Here is a 16,666-nt window from a genome sequence, read left to right on the forward strand (position 1 = left end):
TTGGAGGCAGGGCTCCTCTAAAGACAACTAAACGCAACACAGCTCAGCAACTGTCACTTACCTTTAACAGAACCAGAGCCACAAACCCGCCACATGGCCCCTAAGTACAGCCCACATCAGTCGGCACTACCTGGACACTACCCGCCTCCCCAACCCTCTCAACTATGCCTCTCTCCTTCCCTCCACCAGGAGGCTCACAGGGTTCCCTGAAGGAACTTCCAAATTCAGCAAGCCTCTTCCAAGGTTACCATCAAGCCACCCAGGAAGGTTCCAGGGTCCCCCCTCTGCGCAGGATGCGACAAGCTGAGCCATAAGCCTCCCCAAAGTATTGCTCTGGCTCTGGATAAAACCAGAGCTGTAGGCGTGCTAATTAGCAACTAAGAGAGCTTGGGCACACTGACTATTAATGACTCCATCTCTCTGTTTCCTGCTGGCCTATTATTAATTCATGGGGCCTCTCCAGTAGGGCCAGAGAGATAACACAGAATGCAAAAGTTCACATTTCAGTTTGAGGCTGAGACGGGAGGAGCGATGTTGGGGAGAAGCATCAGTCCTCCAGGAGCAAGGGCACAGTGTGGGAAACCTCCTCCACAGACTGGCTTCTAGTTCTCACTGCAGCAGAAATGGAAGTGCACGTCATAAAGGTACAAACCTAGAGGATCATTGCAGCACTGCTCCTAACCGCCAAGTGACCAGAGACTCCTATGCTAGGGAATACTATGCAGCATTCAAGAGACATTATGGACAGCTTTCTAGAAAATTGCCAAGGGACAGGCCCATGATCTAGTGTGAATTTTTAAAAAGCAAAAAATCAAAGGCAAAAAATGCAGACCTCTGTATATCCTATGACTCCGTTTTCATGCCAGGAAGAGAGGGACAAATTTTACCCAGCTGAAGCACAGGAATGAGGAGAGTAAGTAAGCACAATCAATGGATGGCACCTGGAGCAGGGTTAAGATGCCCAGGGTAGGGAGTGAGCCTGATGTACCCAAACCAGGGGCGTCAAGCCAGCCCCACCCCCAAAAGCATGGTCCCCAGTAAGTCTTTCTGTGTATTATCTCTCCACTCTAAGAACAGAGAGGGAATTTACCTGATTCCTCCCTGTATTCTTCATAAATCTGGGAAGGGATGTGGACTTCCCATCACTGAGGTCAGTAGGTAACAAAGCCACAGTCCGACAAGAGCAGTGCGGCTCGGTGGTGGGATGTGTGCACTGCTACAGAGTCTGCACAGAGGTTCCCAGGTAAGACGTGGAGGGAAGGAAGAGAGGGGGAAGAAAAGGACTCTGACCCTGCATTTACCATTCCTCCTCATTCTGGGTTTTGGAGAGCAAGGGAGGAAGAAGGAGGTGGCGAGAGGGGCCAAGGACAGAGCAGAGGTGGAGGAGGGGGACCGTGAGGTAGGAGGAGGCTACGGAGCAAGCCTCAGACTAAGGGCAGGTGCTGCCACTCAAACAGCAGCATCTAAAGGTCAGACAGACTGGCTGCCTGGCCCAGGGCGATGCACTTTGTTCCATGTGCCTCTGCTTTCTCACCCGAACATTAAATAAATGTGAAATTATGGGAGATGATGTTTCTAAAGGTCTTGTTTATCGCAATGCCTGGAATACTGTAGTATTGTGTGTGTGTGTGTGTGTGTGTGTGTGCACATGTGTGTGCACGTGCACATGCTCAGACTTTAATTCTTCAGCATCAAGTATTTCATCTTCTACAAGCAGCTTCATCCTACCACATCCACGAGAAAAACACCCTTGACTCATCTGCAGCTATGTGTGCAGGTGAGCTCTTACTGGATGGAAAGGCCAGGCAGGAAGGTGAGAGAGATGGTAGTGCTGGCCTGGAACCAGAATCCTCAGGGCTCTCACCCTGCTCTGTCTTCAGGCTTCAGTGTCCCTACCTGTGATATGACGGTGACCACCAGGCTGCTCCAGCCCACTCCAGCCGCACAGCGTTCTGCAACGCTTCCGAGAGACCGTGGCTGCAGTACACAGAACTGACCACTCGGGGGCATCATAGAACAGGAAACAAGTATCTCAAGAAAGGGAGTGTGATGAATCGTGCAGCTGGCACTAGAGGGCATTGTTTTTCCCATTTTCTTCAAAAGGGTGACTCAGGCAGGAGGCAGTACTGTTCAGATCTTAACAGTTCAGGACGCTGAACAGTCTCCTTTTGAAGACACTCAGGCATGGCCCATGCCAGCATAGTGGAGGTGGTCAAGACTGGGGTAGCAGGGGGAGACTGGCTCACCGGCATCCCCATCCCCAAAACGGGGACAAGACTGATGGAGCTGGAAAAGGAAGCACGGGCATCAAATGAACCCCCCCGGGCACAGCCAGGACTGAAAACCAGGCTGCAAAGTCACACTAAATCTCCTATGAGTCCTCCTTTCTGGCTTGGCCTGCAAGGGAAGAGCTGGGACAGCAGAGAAACATTTGACCCCCCACCCCACCCCCCCCACTAAGCCCTGATTTCAGACATCACTGGAGAAGGTGAAAGGATCCTGTTTTCTCTTGGGGCATCCAGTGGCTTTGGCCAAGAGGCAGAGATGTCATGTCTTCATTCCCTTTGAGAGGTGGGCATCACCAGGCACTGAGCGAGGGGCTGGGCACCTGCATAGCAACCGCACTGCTCCGGCTCACCACTCACCACCCAGCGTATCCCCGTAGCCTAATTCTCTAGGGGAAGTGTTTAGAGAACTGCAGGAGGAAAAATGTAGGAAAAGAAAAGTCATTAGAGACCATACATAGAAAGAGACCCTTATTTTCAAATCTCTGGAGGGTAGACCAAAAAAATTTCAAGGATGTGTGTTGACATTTCCCCAAAGGGCCCATCTTAAATTTCTATGCATTCACCCAAATTGTGTCAATTCCCAGGAGGAGCCCAGTCTCTGGATTCTCAGCAGCTTCCTGTTCTGCTCAGAATTTCAAGGCAGGGTACATGCTATAGGTCCTTACTTGGCTTGTGGTCCTCAAGCTTATTGTTGGCTAGTGACAGCACAGGGTGTGAAATTTCGTGATTTTTGTATTCCGTTGGCACTATGCTCTGGTTTCTGTGAGTCTGTGATACTACAACCCTACAAGCCTGAAATGCTTCCTCTTTGAGTACAGAGGTGAGATTCAGCGACACTACAAACTCAGGAGCCCTCAGTCAAGATGGTCGGTCATCTAGTAAGTGAACTTACTTGTCTAAGGCAAGGGGGAGTGGTGGGTACTGCAGTGGCCTCAAGAATTCCAGCCCCTCCTAAGAGCATACAAGTTTAAATGGTATTAAAATACCAGATCAGTCAACAACGCTTTCCTATTTAACTGAACAAACTCTGCCCATGCGCCTTTCTGGCAGTGACATTCCTTATAGACACTAGCATTCAGGCAAACCAAATGATGCCTGCTTTTACCAGCAAGTGGCCGCCTGTGGAATGAGGAGCCCATTCAGCCTGATTGGATCTGCATGGGGTTAGCTGCCTTTCAAAGAGCTCAGAGCAAAACTGGTGCCCACTGGCTTCTTTTTTTTTTTTTTCTTTTAAAGAGCTATTTAGTCATGAAAGACACAGACTGGGGGAGAGAGAGGCAGAGACACAGGCAGAGGGAGAAGCAGGCTCCTCAAAGGGAGGCTGATGCGGAACTCGATCCTGGATCCTGGGATCAATACTTTAGCTGAAGGCAGGCGCCCAACCACTGAGCCACCCAAGTATCCCTTTTTTTCTTTTAGATCTTATCTATTTATTCATGAGAAACGGAGAGAGAGGCAGAGACATAGGCAGAGGGAGAAGTAGGCTCCCTGCAGGGAGCCTGATGCGGGACTTGATCCCAGGACCCTGGGATCACAACCTGAGCCAAAGGCATATGCTCAACCATATGAGTCACCCAGGTGCCCCATCCACTGGTTTTTAAAACCCAATGGGAAAGCTTCAAGGTTGGGACATGTGTTTCCAAAAGAATTGGCCTGCAACATTGGGTGTGGCATGAAAGCTGGTGAGGATGTGGTTAGACACTTGAGTTATTGACCCTGCTGGCCCGCAGGGTGGCGGGACACAGGAGAGAACAAGGTGTGGCTTCTAGGGCTGGTTCCTCAGAGCCTGTCACTCCCTGCAGCCCTCTGAGCTTACAATCAGCAGAACAACTCGTGCAAAGCACCAACAGTCACTCAGTCCTGTGGGCCCTCATGCCCTCTTCTGTAAAGAAGGCAGCTACTCTAGATGATGATAGTTAGTGGTAGTGGTAATAACAGTAATAATACCAATAATACCAACAATGGCTGATGTGTCCTGTCTCCATACCACGTGTCAGGACCATATGTTTCCTCATCTCATCGCCGGAGGGGTGCCTGACATACACAGTTGACGGCAACCCTGGCTACAGCCTGTGCACCAACAGGTGTTAGCAAACAGATGTTCTGCTATGGACAGCAAGTGATGGGCTCCTGAAGGTGAAGAATCAGACACAAGGGGGAAAACACAACCCAACACTGGACTAAGTACTCTCTGTGCTCATCACAAGTCAGAAAGGTGACTATCCACAGTCTAGCAAAGGAGGAAAATGAGGTTGAATCTGAGGTTCAGAAAGGTTGAGTATTTTTCCCAAGGCGAATAACACATGGTTTGGGGGTGTGAAGGAAGACAGCACCCCCAACAACCTGCAATCTAACCAGCCTGGGTTTTCACAGCCCATGAGGCTCGATGCTACAGGGGCTGACCCAGTCGAGATCTACAGCCCCTGGTGTCCTGAGCTCCCTAGACTATATAGACTGGTGCTATCAGAGGCAAGGGAAGCATCCAGATCATAATTTACCATACCAACTGTTCCTTGGGCATTCATTCATTCATTCATTCACTGACAAATATTCGCTGAAAGCCTAGATGGCAGGCATTGCTCCCGGAACTGAGGCTATGGAATAGACACAGCAGTGTGTCACTTCCACTCTTGTTGTGGAGAGGCAGTCAACAGTCACCATGCAGGGTGATGGGACCCAGACTTACAAGATGTCTATTTTAAACTATGTGGTGAAGACTAACCTCTTTGAGGAGGCATCAGTTAAGCTGAGGTCTAGAGGACAAGAATGGACCAACCTTACAAAAATGTGGAGAGAGAACACTGCAGGCTGGGGGACAAGGCAGAAACATAGAAGGCATTGGCTTGGCCTGAAAGTGGGCAGGAGAGTAAGGAACAAGGGAACCAGTTGTCATGATGAGGTCAGGAGCCACCCAAGGCCAGGTGCTACAAGGCTTTACAAGCCAGGGAGAGGGGCTCAGATTCTATTCTGAGTGCAGAAGGAAGTTACATCACAGAAGCATGATTTGGTTTACATCCTTTTAAAATGCCCTTGTCTGTTATGTGAACAGCCACATTCCTGATCACAGAAAAACAAAGATATAAGGAGAGAGGCCAATTAGGAGGCCCTGGCAATGGCCCAAGTGACAGTTGCTCGGAAGAGATTGGTAACACCAGGGACACAGAAGTGTTCAGATTTGGAAAATGTTTGGGAGACACGTTGACAGGGCTTACCAACTAATTGGAAGTGGAAGAAAAGGGAAAGAGAGTAATAAAAGGACAATAGAAGTTTCTGGCTTGAGCAATTGGGTAGATGTGGTGCCACCTACTGAGAATGGGGGGGTCTGGGTTGGGTCAGGAGAGAATCAAGACTTTTGCTTTAGCCATGTTAAGTTTTAGATGCTGATTAGACGATAATGTAAAGCTGCCAGCCTCCCCTTTGGCTACAAGAGTCAAAGGTTCTTAGGAAATCTATATTTGGGGATCATCTTCAGGTATGTGGACCTGGTTGAGGTTACCCAGGGAGACCGTGTAGACAGAGTAGAGTCCAGGAATAACCCTGAGGTTCACCAGTATTTTGAGGATCCACAGCAGCATACGTAATCTAGTAAACATGGTCCAAATTCACAACAGACCTGCAAGGTATTATTACTCATTTTCACTCTAAAAATGCAGAGAAGTTACAGCCTGGCCAGGTCCCATAGTTTACAAGTAGCATGGCAAGAATCAGCCCTAAATAGTATAATTAGGTTCCTGTCACTTGTCTACCACTGTGTAAAGACCACAGGTGGATACTATTATGGGCAGAAGGCATCAATGAAATGAGGTAGGCACTGAAGTCAGAGGGCCTGGGGTGAACTGAACCCTCACTAGCTATGTGATGTTGGGTAAGGCACATAACCTCATCAAGCCAGTTATCTGGTGTATAAAATCATGAGGGTTTTTTTTTTCATTTTTCAAATATCTATTAAGTGTCTCTTGTGTGCTGGACACTGCGCCAAGTGATGAGAGACCCATTGGAAGCAGACAGACTTCTGTGCTTTACAGTCTAGTGGGGGATACGGACATGTAAATAGGCAATTAGAATATAGTGTGATAAGTACTATGATTATGGAAATACTGCTTCCCTCTTTTTAGAGTATGTTGTACCAACCTACGCAGACTTAAGTTACACATAATTTCCTTTCTTCCAAATCCATATGCAATAATAGTCCCATATGAAATGTTTCTACTCTTTATAATAGTACCTATGATTTTCATTAGAATAAATAATACATGCAAAGCACCTAGCACATAGCCAGTGCTCAACAAATGGTGACAGTCATTATTAAGACATGGGTTTTTTGACCTAGCACCACTTTGGACTTTGGGACTCATTTTTCTCCTCCATAAATTAAGAATAATAATAGCTAGTCCAGGGGCGCCGGGGTGGCTCATTCAGTGAAGCATCTGACTCTTGATGTTGACTCAGGTCATGATCTCAGGGTTGTAAGATTGAGCCCCTTGTCGGGCTCCGTGTTGGGTGTGGAGCCTGATTATGATTCTTTCTCTCCCTCTCCCTCAGCCCCCCAACTCCTTTTTTTCTCTTAAAAGAATAATAACAATCGCTAGTCCACAGGGTCCTTGTGAGGGTCAGATGAGATAGTATACATGAAAACATTTGATAAGCTGGGAGGAATTCTTTTAAAGTATGAGTAAAACATGCTTTCATGCCTTTATAAAGCTACAAAATTCAGTCCACGAGGAATAGTTAGCATTGCCCAAGAGGTCCTCGTAGCCCTTACACTAGGCCTGAGCAAACCTTTTAATAGGTTCTTTGGAAAACAGAATTCTGCACAAGAAATTCTGCTTCATTTGAATCACCTATCCTCTGTCCCCTTCCTTGAGGTCTTCTCTGCCCTCTCAACTCCTCCCCCTACCACATTTGGTTCACCCAGCCAAAGGCAAAAAAATCTGGAAACCTCCCAGGCTGGTTTCTAGTCGGCTTCGTGCATCACTAGGCTCCTGAGTCAGTGCCAAGAAGGCAGGATTTGTAAAGCTGCTATGTGTGCCATAGGCTGTCAGCTGTGTGGGCGGTGGACAAGGCCTTGCAGGGGGAGGCTGGAGCTGAGGGAGGAGCAGGAAGTGCAGGGCTCCCGACAGAGAAACCTTCCTGACTTCCTATTGTAGCAAACCCATTTCTTGACAAAGGACTAGGCTGCCCCGGTCTTAGTGTCAGGATGATTCTATGTAAGTCAGGAGAAGACAGAGGCCTGAGACAGAAAGAAGGCTCCATCTCTCCAAGATGCACTAAGTAGACACAGTGTCCTGAGCAGGAGGGCAGAGAACAGACTCCCCACTTCCTCTGCTGACTATTCAACTGGAGGGCCTTGGGCAGTCAACAACCTGCAGAACCACACAGCTAACCCAGGGAACTCAGCTACCTCTTTCCCCAGAAGCTAGTGGACTAGAATGGGTATCAATTCCCCTCAGTGCATTTACTTCCTCATTCATTCAACTAATACTTATTGTGAGCCAACTACATACAAGACATTGTCTTATACTCTTAAGATTAAATAAAGTCCCTCCTTTCAAGAAGCCTACACTTCAGTGGAGGGAGATAGATTACTATATATGTGATATATATATGTGATGTAATATATGTATTACATTATATATATATGTGATATATATATAATGTATTTGTGTGTGTCTTTATGTGCATGTGTGTGTGTGTGTGTGTGTGTATGTATAACAACAGGAAGGGCTGTGATAAAAAAAAAAAGGAGAATAAACAGAGAAAGAGAGTGACAGTGGGGGAATGCTATGCTACCTAGGGTGATCAGAAAGGTTTCTCTGAACAGAGACCTAGTTGAAGTGAGTGGGAGTCATGCAAGTCTTCTGTGGGGAAAGAACATTCCAGGTGGAGGGAACAGCAAAAGCAAAAGCAAACAGCAAAAATATTCCCTGAGATGGGAATGATCTGAACACATTCAAGGAATGGCACAGAACCAGTGCAGGTGGAGCAGAATGAGTGGGGAAGAGATCAAGGAACATAGCCAAAGATACCTGTGCATGTTTGGGGGTGGGGGGAGGTCCAAATGGTAGAGGAAGGGATCATGTAAAGCCTTAAAGACCATGCTAAGGACTTCATCTGTGGGACACGGGGAGCCACTAGAGGGCTTGAGCAGAGGACTGATGTGATAAATTTCTGAAGACTCTATTATGGAGAGTTCATGTATACTATCTTTCCAATTCCTTTGTAAATCTTTAAAAAAAAAAAAAAGACAAAGAAAAATCCTTAGCTTCAGTGGGGTAAGGAGACTCTAGCAGGGAGGCTAGTTAGTTAAGAGTGGCTACAGTTGGGAATCCCTGGGTGGCTCAGCAGTTTAGCACCTGCCTTTGGCCCAGGGCATGATCCTGGAGTCCTGGGATCGAGTCCCACATCAGGCTCCCTGCATAGAGCCTGCTTCTCTCTTTCTCTCTCTGTCTTTCATGAATAAATAAATAAAAATTAAAAAAAAAGAGTGGCTACGTAATCATCTTGGACAAGTTACTCAAACTCTCTGTGCCCCAACTGTTAATATGAGGATAATAATAATACTGGTCTCATTCAATTGTGACAAGGATTAAATAAATTAAAGAATTATGAATAGTGCTGGGTAGGGGTGCCTAGATGGCACAGTTGGTTGAGCATCCCATTTTTTTAAGATTTTTTTTTTATTTATTCATGAGAGACAGAGAGAGAGAGAGAGAGAGAGGCAGAGACACAGGCAGAGGGAGAAGCAGGCTCTATGCAGGGAGCCTGATGTGGGAGTCGATCCTGGGATAGACTGAGCATCCAATTCTTGATTTTGACTCAGCTCATGATCTCAGGGTCATGAGATCAAGCCCCATATCAGACTCCTTGATCAATGCAGAGTCAGCTTAAGATTCTCTCTCCCTCTCTCTCTGCTCGCCTCCCATGCTCACTGTCTCTCTCAAATAAAATAAATCTCTAAGAAAAAAAGAATAGTGTTGGGTATCCAGTAAGTACCATATAAGTGTCTACCATTTAAGTGTCTATTAAAAATAAATATCAAAGGTGACTCAGATGACGGAGATAGTGGCAAAAGTGATAAAATGTGATCTGACACATTTCAAAGAGAAAACTGATGGGGATTGGCAAGAATTGGATGTCAGTATGAGAGAAATCAGGATGATGCCAATGCTTCTGGCCCCAGCAACAGAAAGAATGAATGTAGCTTCCATTTACTGAGAAAGAGAAGACCAAAGGAAAAGCAGATTTTGAGGAAAATTGGTATTTTGCTGTTGGACAGATTTTGCTTGAGATACCTATGGATGTGAAAGTAAAGGTGCTGATTAAGTATGTGGCATCTAAAATTCAGGGAAGAGGTCTTGGCCAGAGATACAAATTTGGGAGTCACCAATCTGCACTGGTTTCTAAAGGTTTGGGACTGAGTGAGGTCACCAGGATGTAAGTGTTGGTGAGAGATGGTAGATGGAGCCTTGGGCCCCCCAATGTTTGGGGATTGGAAAAAGGAAGAGGAAACCAGCAAAAGAGGTGAAAGGAAGATATTTGCTTTACTGGGACAAAGGCCTGATTTCAATCCATTCCAGAGGGAACCAGAGACAGAGAATGTAGACAAAAGGGCTCATCACACTCTACCTCTAGACCTCCACATGGAGCATGATGAGTAGTTGGTCCACAGAAACTGAAGGAAAGGCCTGGAATAGGGATACAGATGCAGTGGATGGCCAATACAGTGGTTGGAACACCTGAAAGCTTCTTTGACTTCTGCTCTTTTCCCAGTAAAGTAGGAAGGCAGTTGCAGTTATGAGCTCAGAAAAGGCTGGCTGGAGATATTGGGGTTTGAGAATTAAGAGGAAAGTATCTCTAAATTTAGTAATCTCTAAAAGAGTGTGAGGGTGAATGGAAAGGTGAAAAGTAGCAGGATTTCTGAGCAAGACCAAGGGACAACTTGAGGTATGGGGTCACGGATTTATAGCGAGACCAGTAAGCATAGCTGCGAGATTTTCTACATCAATGTTCTACTGCTCAAGTGCAAGGGAAGAATAGGTAGCAAGTGGGATTTAAGCACAGTTGGAGTCCAGCTAGACCAGTATAATGGAGCTACGGAGGGGCAAGGATGTTGAGGTGTAAACAAGGATGAGGAAGCATGAAGTAGAGACAAGAGCAGCTTGGGAGGCATCCAGCATTCTTGCCCCTGGCTGATGACTGGCTCTGAGAACTTGGCTGGAGAAAGGGTTGGGAGGGTAGGAGGAGACCTCAAGACTGACATCACCATTTTGCTCTGGAAAGTATTTTTGGTGCTTACAGTGGAATTTAATTTGATAAGATGAGAAGTGAGGACATGACTGAGGAGGGGAGTAGCAAAAAAAGTAATACGATCGCTGTTTTGTGGATGCCAGTGAGGTTAAAGAATCTTGGGAACTAATTATTAGAGGGAGTGAACTGGACAAAGAGGTGGTGGTCAGAGAGTAGGATGCTTGAAACTGAGATTATGGAGCAGGGCAGTTACAAGGTCTGGGCAGGTCATGGAAGTAAGGTCTTAGCTGCAAAGATGGAGGCAAAACCATGAAGGAGAAGAATTTAAGCCTCTAAGAGGCCAGTGTCTAGGAGAGGTCATTTAAGTGGATATGAAAATCACTAAGACTGATGGCAAGAGGAGAGATGGGAGACAGGCAATAAACCAAGAGCTAAAGTCTTCTGGAATAAAGAGGACTGGCCTAGGAGTCTGCAGATAGCTACAAAAAGAAGTAGCAGGTGCTATTGCATGATGCCATAAGCTCCAAAGTTGCTATTTTAGAACAGGCATGAGGAATAATGGTCCAGAAGCAATAATGAGGAGACACCTACCCCAGCTTCAGGCTCAAGAGTGTGAGGAAGTTTGGGAGGGAAGGCGGCTACCATATAAGGCAGCTGCCGATCAAGCCATGCTCTTGGGGGAGATGCAGGTACCAAGGACATGAAGGGAATGTCCGAGAAGGTTAGAAAAACGTAGAGGATTTTTCTGATGATGGAACAAGAGTTCCAGACAGTAAAATATTAGGGTTTGGGAGCTAGCAAGGAGCAGGAAGTGGGTCTGATTAAGGCATGTAGAGCCATATGAGGATGGAGTTTAGATGGGCAAGGAAAAAGGCATGACGTTATTAACCATGGAGGTCTCCATAAGGGCTGCAGTGATAAGGCTGTGAGCATTAAGAGGCAGGCAGTGGGGCAGCATTGTCTCTATCACCTCTCATTTTCTCTTCACCCATTCCAATTGGGGCCTGGCCCCATAATCCTACTGAACTGCAACCTTTAAGGTCACCTCCATATTGCTGAAATCAGTGATCCCTTCTCCATCCTCATTTTATTTGACCTCTCAAAAACCTCTTCTATAGAAGGTGACTCCTTCCTTCTGAACAGATACCTCTCTTTACTTCTTTGTCTCTTCACTCTCTGGCTTTCTCTTTTTTAAGATCTTAATTATTTATTAGAGAGAGAGAGCACACCATGAGTGGAGGGAGAGGCAGAGGGAGAAACAACTTTCTGCTGAGCAAGGAGCCAGACATGGGCTCGATCCCAGGACCCTGAAATCATGACCTGAGCCAAAGGCAGATGCTTAACCAACTGAGCCACCCAGGTACCCCACACTATGGCTTTCTTCCTACTTCCCTGGTATCTCCTCCTTAATTCTTCCACAACCACACTCAGGAAAGCTGACAACCCCTCCCCCACCACCCAGCCACTGATGTATCTGCTCTGTTTCACCTCCTCGTGGACCTTCCTAGGTGAAAGCATAGTCTCTCAACCAACCCCACCATGACTCCTAGTAGGTCGCTGCTACTAGACTTTTATACCTCCCAACTAGCAAAAGTTTAACTTAGAGAAAGATAAAGAGTTACGTATGCATTGCTTGTCATGGTGAAGCTAGTTTTTCAGTGAGTGTTGTAGGAATTCTTGAGTTAGGCCATATGACAGGCACTGAGTGACACGAAAAATGTGTAAGATAGTCTCTGGCCTGGAGTTGTTCAGAATCCTCTCAGGAAAACAAGACGGAGGTGCAGAGAAATACAGTACTTCTGAATACAAAGAAATACTATCGGAGCCATGTGATATTCAAATGGCCACCTCCTCATTTTTTGAAGCCATGAGGTGACTTATTCAATGTCATACCACTAACTAGATTCAACATCATACCACTATTTAGATCACCCTGGGAATTAGACCCAAATGTCTCAACCTCTAAGCCAGTGCTCTTGTCATGGCATCTCAATTGGTGGTTGAGATAGACTTTAAGTACTGTGAGAATTGGAAAGAAAGGCACTGTGCCATTGTGAATAGAAGCATGGATTCTAGAACCAGACTGCCAGAGTCCAAATCATCAAATCACAGTAACAACATAGTTATTATTGGAATGACTTTGGGAAAGTCACCTATCTTCTCTGTGCCTCACTGGTTAAATCTGGATAATAACTGTATCTACCTCATAACTTATGTTAAGGATTAACATAAGTTAATATGGGTGCTTAGGATGTTGCCTGGCTTTTAGAGCTATGTAGGATTTTAAAGACTAACAGTACTTGGACGCGAACAACAGGAGAGAAGGTTGATTGCCAGATGCCTGACTCCTCTCTGAATCCCAGGAGCCTGGCACACATCAGGGCCCGCTGAATGAATGAATGAATGAATGGATGGATGACGAACCAGTAAACATTGTGACATCCATAGGAAAAGACCTCCAGAGATCAGCTAATCCACCCCACTTTGCACCACCCAGAATGTCTAATGAGGCCAGAGAGGTAAACTCTACCATAACCACCGCCATAAAAAAAACATCTATTATTAGTCTTTTTGCACTTAATGACATCCAACAACTCAACAACCTAAAGACATACAGACCACAAGACATGCAAACATGCAGAACATACACTGACATCCAAAAATATGAAACAAAGCCCCTAGGTGGGGTATACACGTGGAGCACCAAATGAGAATCAGATGCAATATGCTCTTCCTTTAACGTAGGACACTGGAATAAGGCGCAACTTCTCCATAGGCGTGAATTGAGTTAAAGGCAGTCTAAGACAGATTGCTCTACCCTAAAGGATCAGACATAAAGCTATGGGGGCCATGAGCTCTTCCACCACTGAAGACTTGCCCCCAAAATGTAATCATCACCCCAAGGATGACATTAGCAAGCGTACGTTTAGCTACAATTCCAGAATTAAGATGAGGCTGATGATTCGTGTTTTGGTGGCTTCTCCATGGTTTTACAGAACCCCTCTTTCCAGGGAGGCTCAGAGTGTGGAACAGACCACAGCTCCTTCCCCAGGTCTTAGTAAATAAACTACGGATGCTTTGGAGGGGAAGGCGGGTTGCGGCCTTTTGATGGAGGTAGGCCTCAGGGCGGTGGGACGCAGCCTACAGCTGGTTGGCGAGGTCCCGGCTCACCCCAGGGGCCTCGTTCGAGGGGTCAAGCGCCTCTTGAGCGGCAGCAGCGACAAAGGCACCGACCCCCGGGCCACCCTCCCCGCCCCGGGCGCCCGCGGGCCGCCTTCCCGTACTCACTCCCACTCCTTGCGCCGCGCCTGCGGGGTGCTCTGCATCTTGTGCGCCTCGTGGGCCTTGATGATGTCGCGCTGCTCGATGAGGCCCCCGCGCCGCCGCTTCATCACCTCGGGGCTCACCGGGAGGAAGGGGCCGGCGCCGGCGTCCAGGGCCGCACCGCCCTCCCAGCCCGCGCCCTCGCCCTCCTGCACCGGGAAGAAGTTGTCGACGCCGGAGGCGGCGGCGCGCGGGGAGGCCGGCAGCATGCCCACCTCGTCCGAGGCGTCGGCCTCGAGCAGGGAGCACTGCTGGGGCCTCCATGCCTCCTCCTCAGGCAGGGCCAGGACGTGGCGGCGGCGGCCCGCGGCCCAGGGCTCAGGGCTCCCGGCCGCGGCGGGGCAGGGGGCGGGCTCGGGCAGCCTGCGGCCTGGGCTCGGTCCACGCATCTCGGGCACCATCCCAGAACATCGCTCTGCGCGGGGTGGGGGAGGGGAGCACGAGAGAAAGAGAGAAAAGCAAGAGGTTAATGACGTCAAAGCTTGGGGCTGCCCCACAGCTCCGTCCCAGGTCCCAGGTCCCAGGTCCGGCCCAGAAGCTGGCTCACAGCAGGCACCCCGCAAATGATCGCTGAGCTCAGGAGCATCCGCTGTGGACCAGGCTGAGCGCCAAGTGCTGAGTATCCAGAGGTAAGTTAGGTAAAATAGACTTGATTTTTGCCCCATGAACTTCACAGTCCAGTGCAGAAGACAGAGGTTAAACAAATGATTAGATGCAACGTCATGAATGGCCCCGGGTACCGCTACAAGGAGAGGAGAACTCCAAAGGCTATCTTTCTGGGCCCCAGCCGCAGACACCTTAGCTGGCTGTTCTCTCCCAGTTTTCTCCCATTCGGGTGAAAGAATCTTACCCATTCCTCAGTGTCCTGACTCCTCTGGAGAAATGCCACCCACCACCTGCTGCCCTGATTCTCCCACTCTCTCCCCAGGATCAGCCACAGGCTGCCTATCTTTGAGAACTGGGACCCCTGTATAGGCCCCTTCCTCCTTTCCCAATGCATGCATCCAGCGCAGGATCTGGGAAACAAGTGTGGAATCAGGTGCCTCTGCTAGCGTCCTTGAGCCTCATTTCCTTTTCCATGCCAAGGAGGATGTGGCCAGATTTCCCTGTGAAAGACACACTCATTCAGTCAATACTGAGAGCTTACCATGTGCCAGGCACTGTGCCAGGCACGGGGTACACTGCAATGCGCTGGATTCAGTCCACATCCTCCTCATGGGAGAAACAGGAAAAGCATCAGTTCTGACCATGCAACACAATAGGCTGTGATTGAGGTAGGCCCCATTGCTGTGTGAGCTTACAGTAGGGGCACCAAAGCCCATCTGGGAGCTGGAAGGGCTTTGTGGAGGAGATGAGTATTATGCTGCATTTATTTAAGCAGTACTTGCCAGGTGAGGAAAGGGAGCAGATTATGGACAAAAGGAAGAGCATGTGCAGAGAGGATTTGGGGAACTAAAGAATCCAAAACAGTTCCCATGGCAAGTCTGAGGTCTGGGGGACAGACTGTCCAATGTGAGAGGGCCCAAACCTACCACCTTTTTGAGATATCTGCTCACTGTCTCTCTTCCAGCCATGACTCCCAACACCTGAATCCCTGGCCTCCTCCCCACCCACGTTCCAAACCACACCCCCAGTGACCACAAGTGGCACACACATGCCCCCTTGGCACTGAGCAGTGTCACATGCTCAGAGAAACCCTTGCATCCAGATCACTCAATCGGTGCTTCATGAGCACCCGCTATGCACTGGGGTCTGTGCCAGGTGCCCAGGGGAGGCATCTTCCCAGAATGCTACCCTCCAGATGCCACCACTGGCCCCCCTGGTCTGAACTGAAAGTCATTACAGCAAAGAATACTCAAATGGGTAGGAATCTTAATGGTATAGCCATGCCATTTTATAGGTGAGGAAGCTGAGGTACAGAGATGTAGAGAGTTGCCCAGGGCCACACCACCACTCAAAGTCAGAGCTGGGAGACAGCTCAGGTTTCAAATCCTGGCTTATGATTTTTTTTTCCATTATACTGACCACACTATCACTATCACATGAAGCAGAATAAATAGATGCCTCTCCCAGCCCCCTCCGCATCACACCAAGACAGCAGGTGGACAAGAAAAGGCCAGGATGATCTTTCTGGGTATGTAATAAAGCCCCATGTGAACACTGAATAGATCCTGACTTCCCTGGAAAGCAGGTCATTCAAAATCCTCCTCATTTGTCCCCTCCTGTATTTCTAGCACCTGGCCTGGTCTTCCCAGCCCTACCCACACCACACCCCAAAGCATCAGTGATGCTGGGCTGGAGGCTCTGGGGACACACTGGTCAGTGCTAGGTATGCAGCCATCAAGCGTGGGTCAGAGGAGCAGAGGAAGGAAGTTAAAGGTCCAGGATAAGCTTGGAAGGGAGGAGAAATGAAGGGAAAAATACATTTCAAAATCTGCAAACAGTTGGGTGGGTCCCTAGAAAGAGTGATTCATGTTCTTCACGTTGTCATTCTGTCTCAACTCTGCTTGATGGATTTTAAATTTATCCTTCATTCCTACGATGTTTAAATGTCTCTCCCTCACCACACACATGCACGCACCCGTCCCCGGGGTGCTCCCACTCCCTCCACAGGCTTCAGCACTACCAGAAACTCAAGCACTCTCGGGTTCTCCCAGCCGCAGCCTCCTCTCCCTCGTGCTCCTCCATGGCCAAGGCTCCCGGGCCACTGTCCCGACTCTCACCGGGCCACCAGGACCTGGCTCCTGGCCTCTGCTTCCTGGCCCAGCCAGCTCTCGCTCTCCTCCCTGGATTTCCCCTTCCCAGAC

At 48.3% G+C, this 16,666-nt stretch overlaps 1 protein-coding gene across 10 annotated transcripts in view; it reads right to left on the bottom strand.

Moving 5' to 3' along the window:
* CACNA1E (calcium voltage-gated channel subunit alpha1 E) overlaps positions 1–14,157 on the bottom strand; it is a 381,746-nt gene extending 367,589 nt beyond the window's left edge. For 4 of the 10 annotated variants that reach the window (XM_077902065.1, XM_077902057.1, XM_077902059.1 and 1 more), the window contains exon 1: positions 13,824–14,155. In XM_077902065.1, the coding sequence (XP_077758191.1) occupies positions 13,824–14,068 (245 nt within the window). In that variant the 5' untranslated portion in view covers positions 14,069–14,155. Of the gene's footprint in view, positions 1–13,823 lie in introns of all 10 variants that reach the window. The other 6 variants (XM_077902064.1, XM_077902058.1, XM_077902063.1 and 3 more) reach the window with 2 other exon arrangements.
* Between the last annotated feature and the right edge of the window lie 2,509 nt (positions 14,158–16,666).

Source organism: Canis aureus, chromosome 6, assembly GCF_053574225.1.
Source record: "Canis aureus isolate CA01 chromosome 6, VMU_Caureus_v.1.0, whole genome shotgun sequence".
Taxonomy (NCBI): Eukaryota; Metazoa; Chordata; class Mammalia; order Carnivora; family Canidae; genus Canis; species Canis aureus.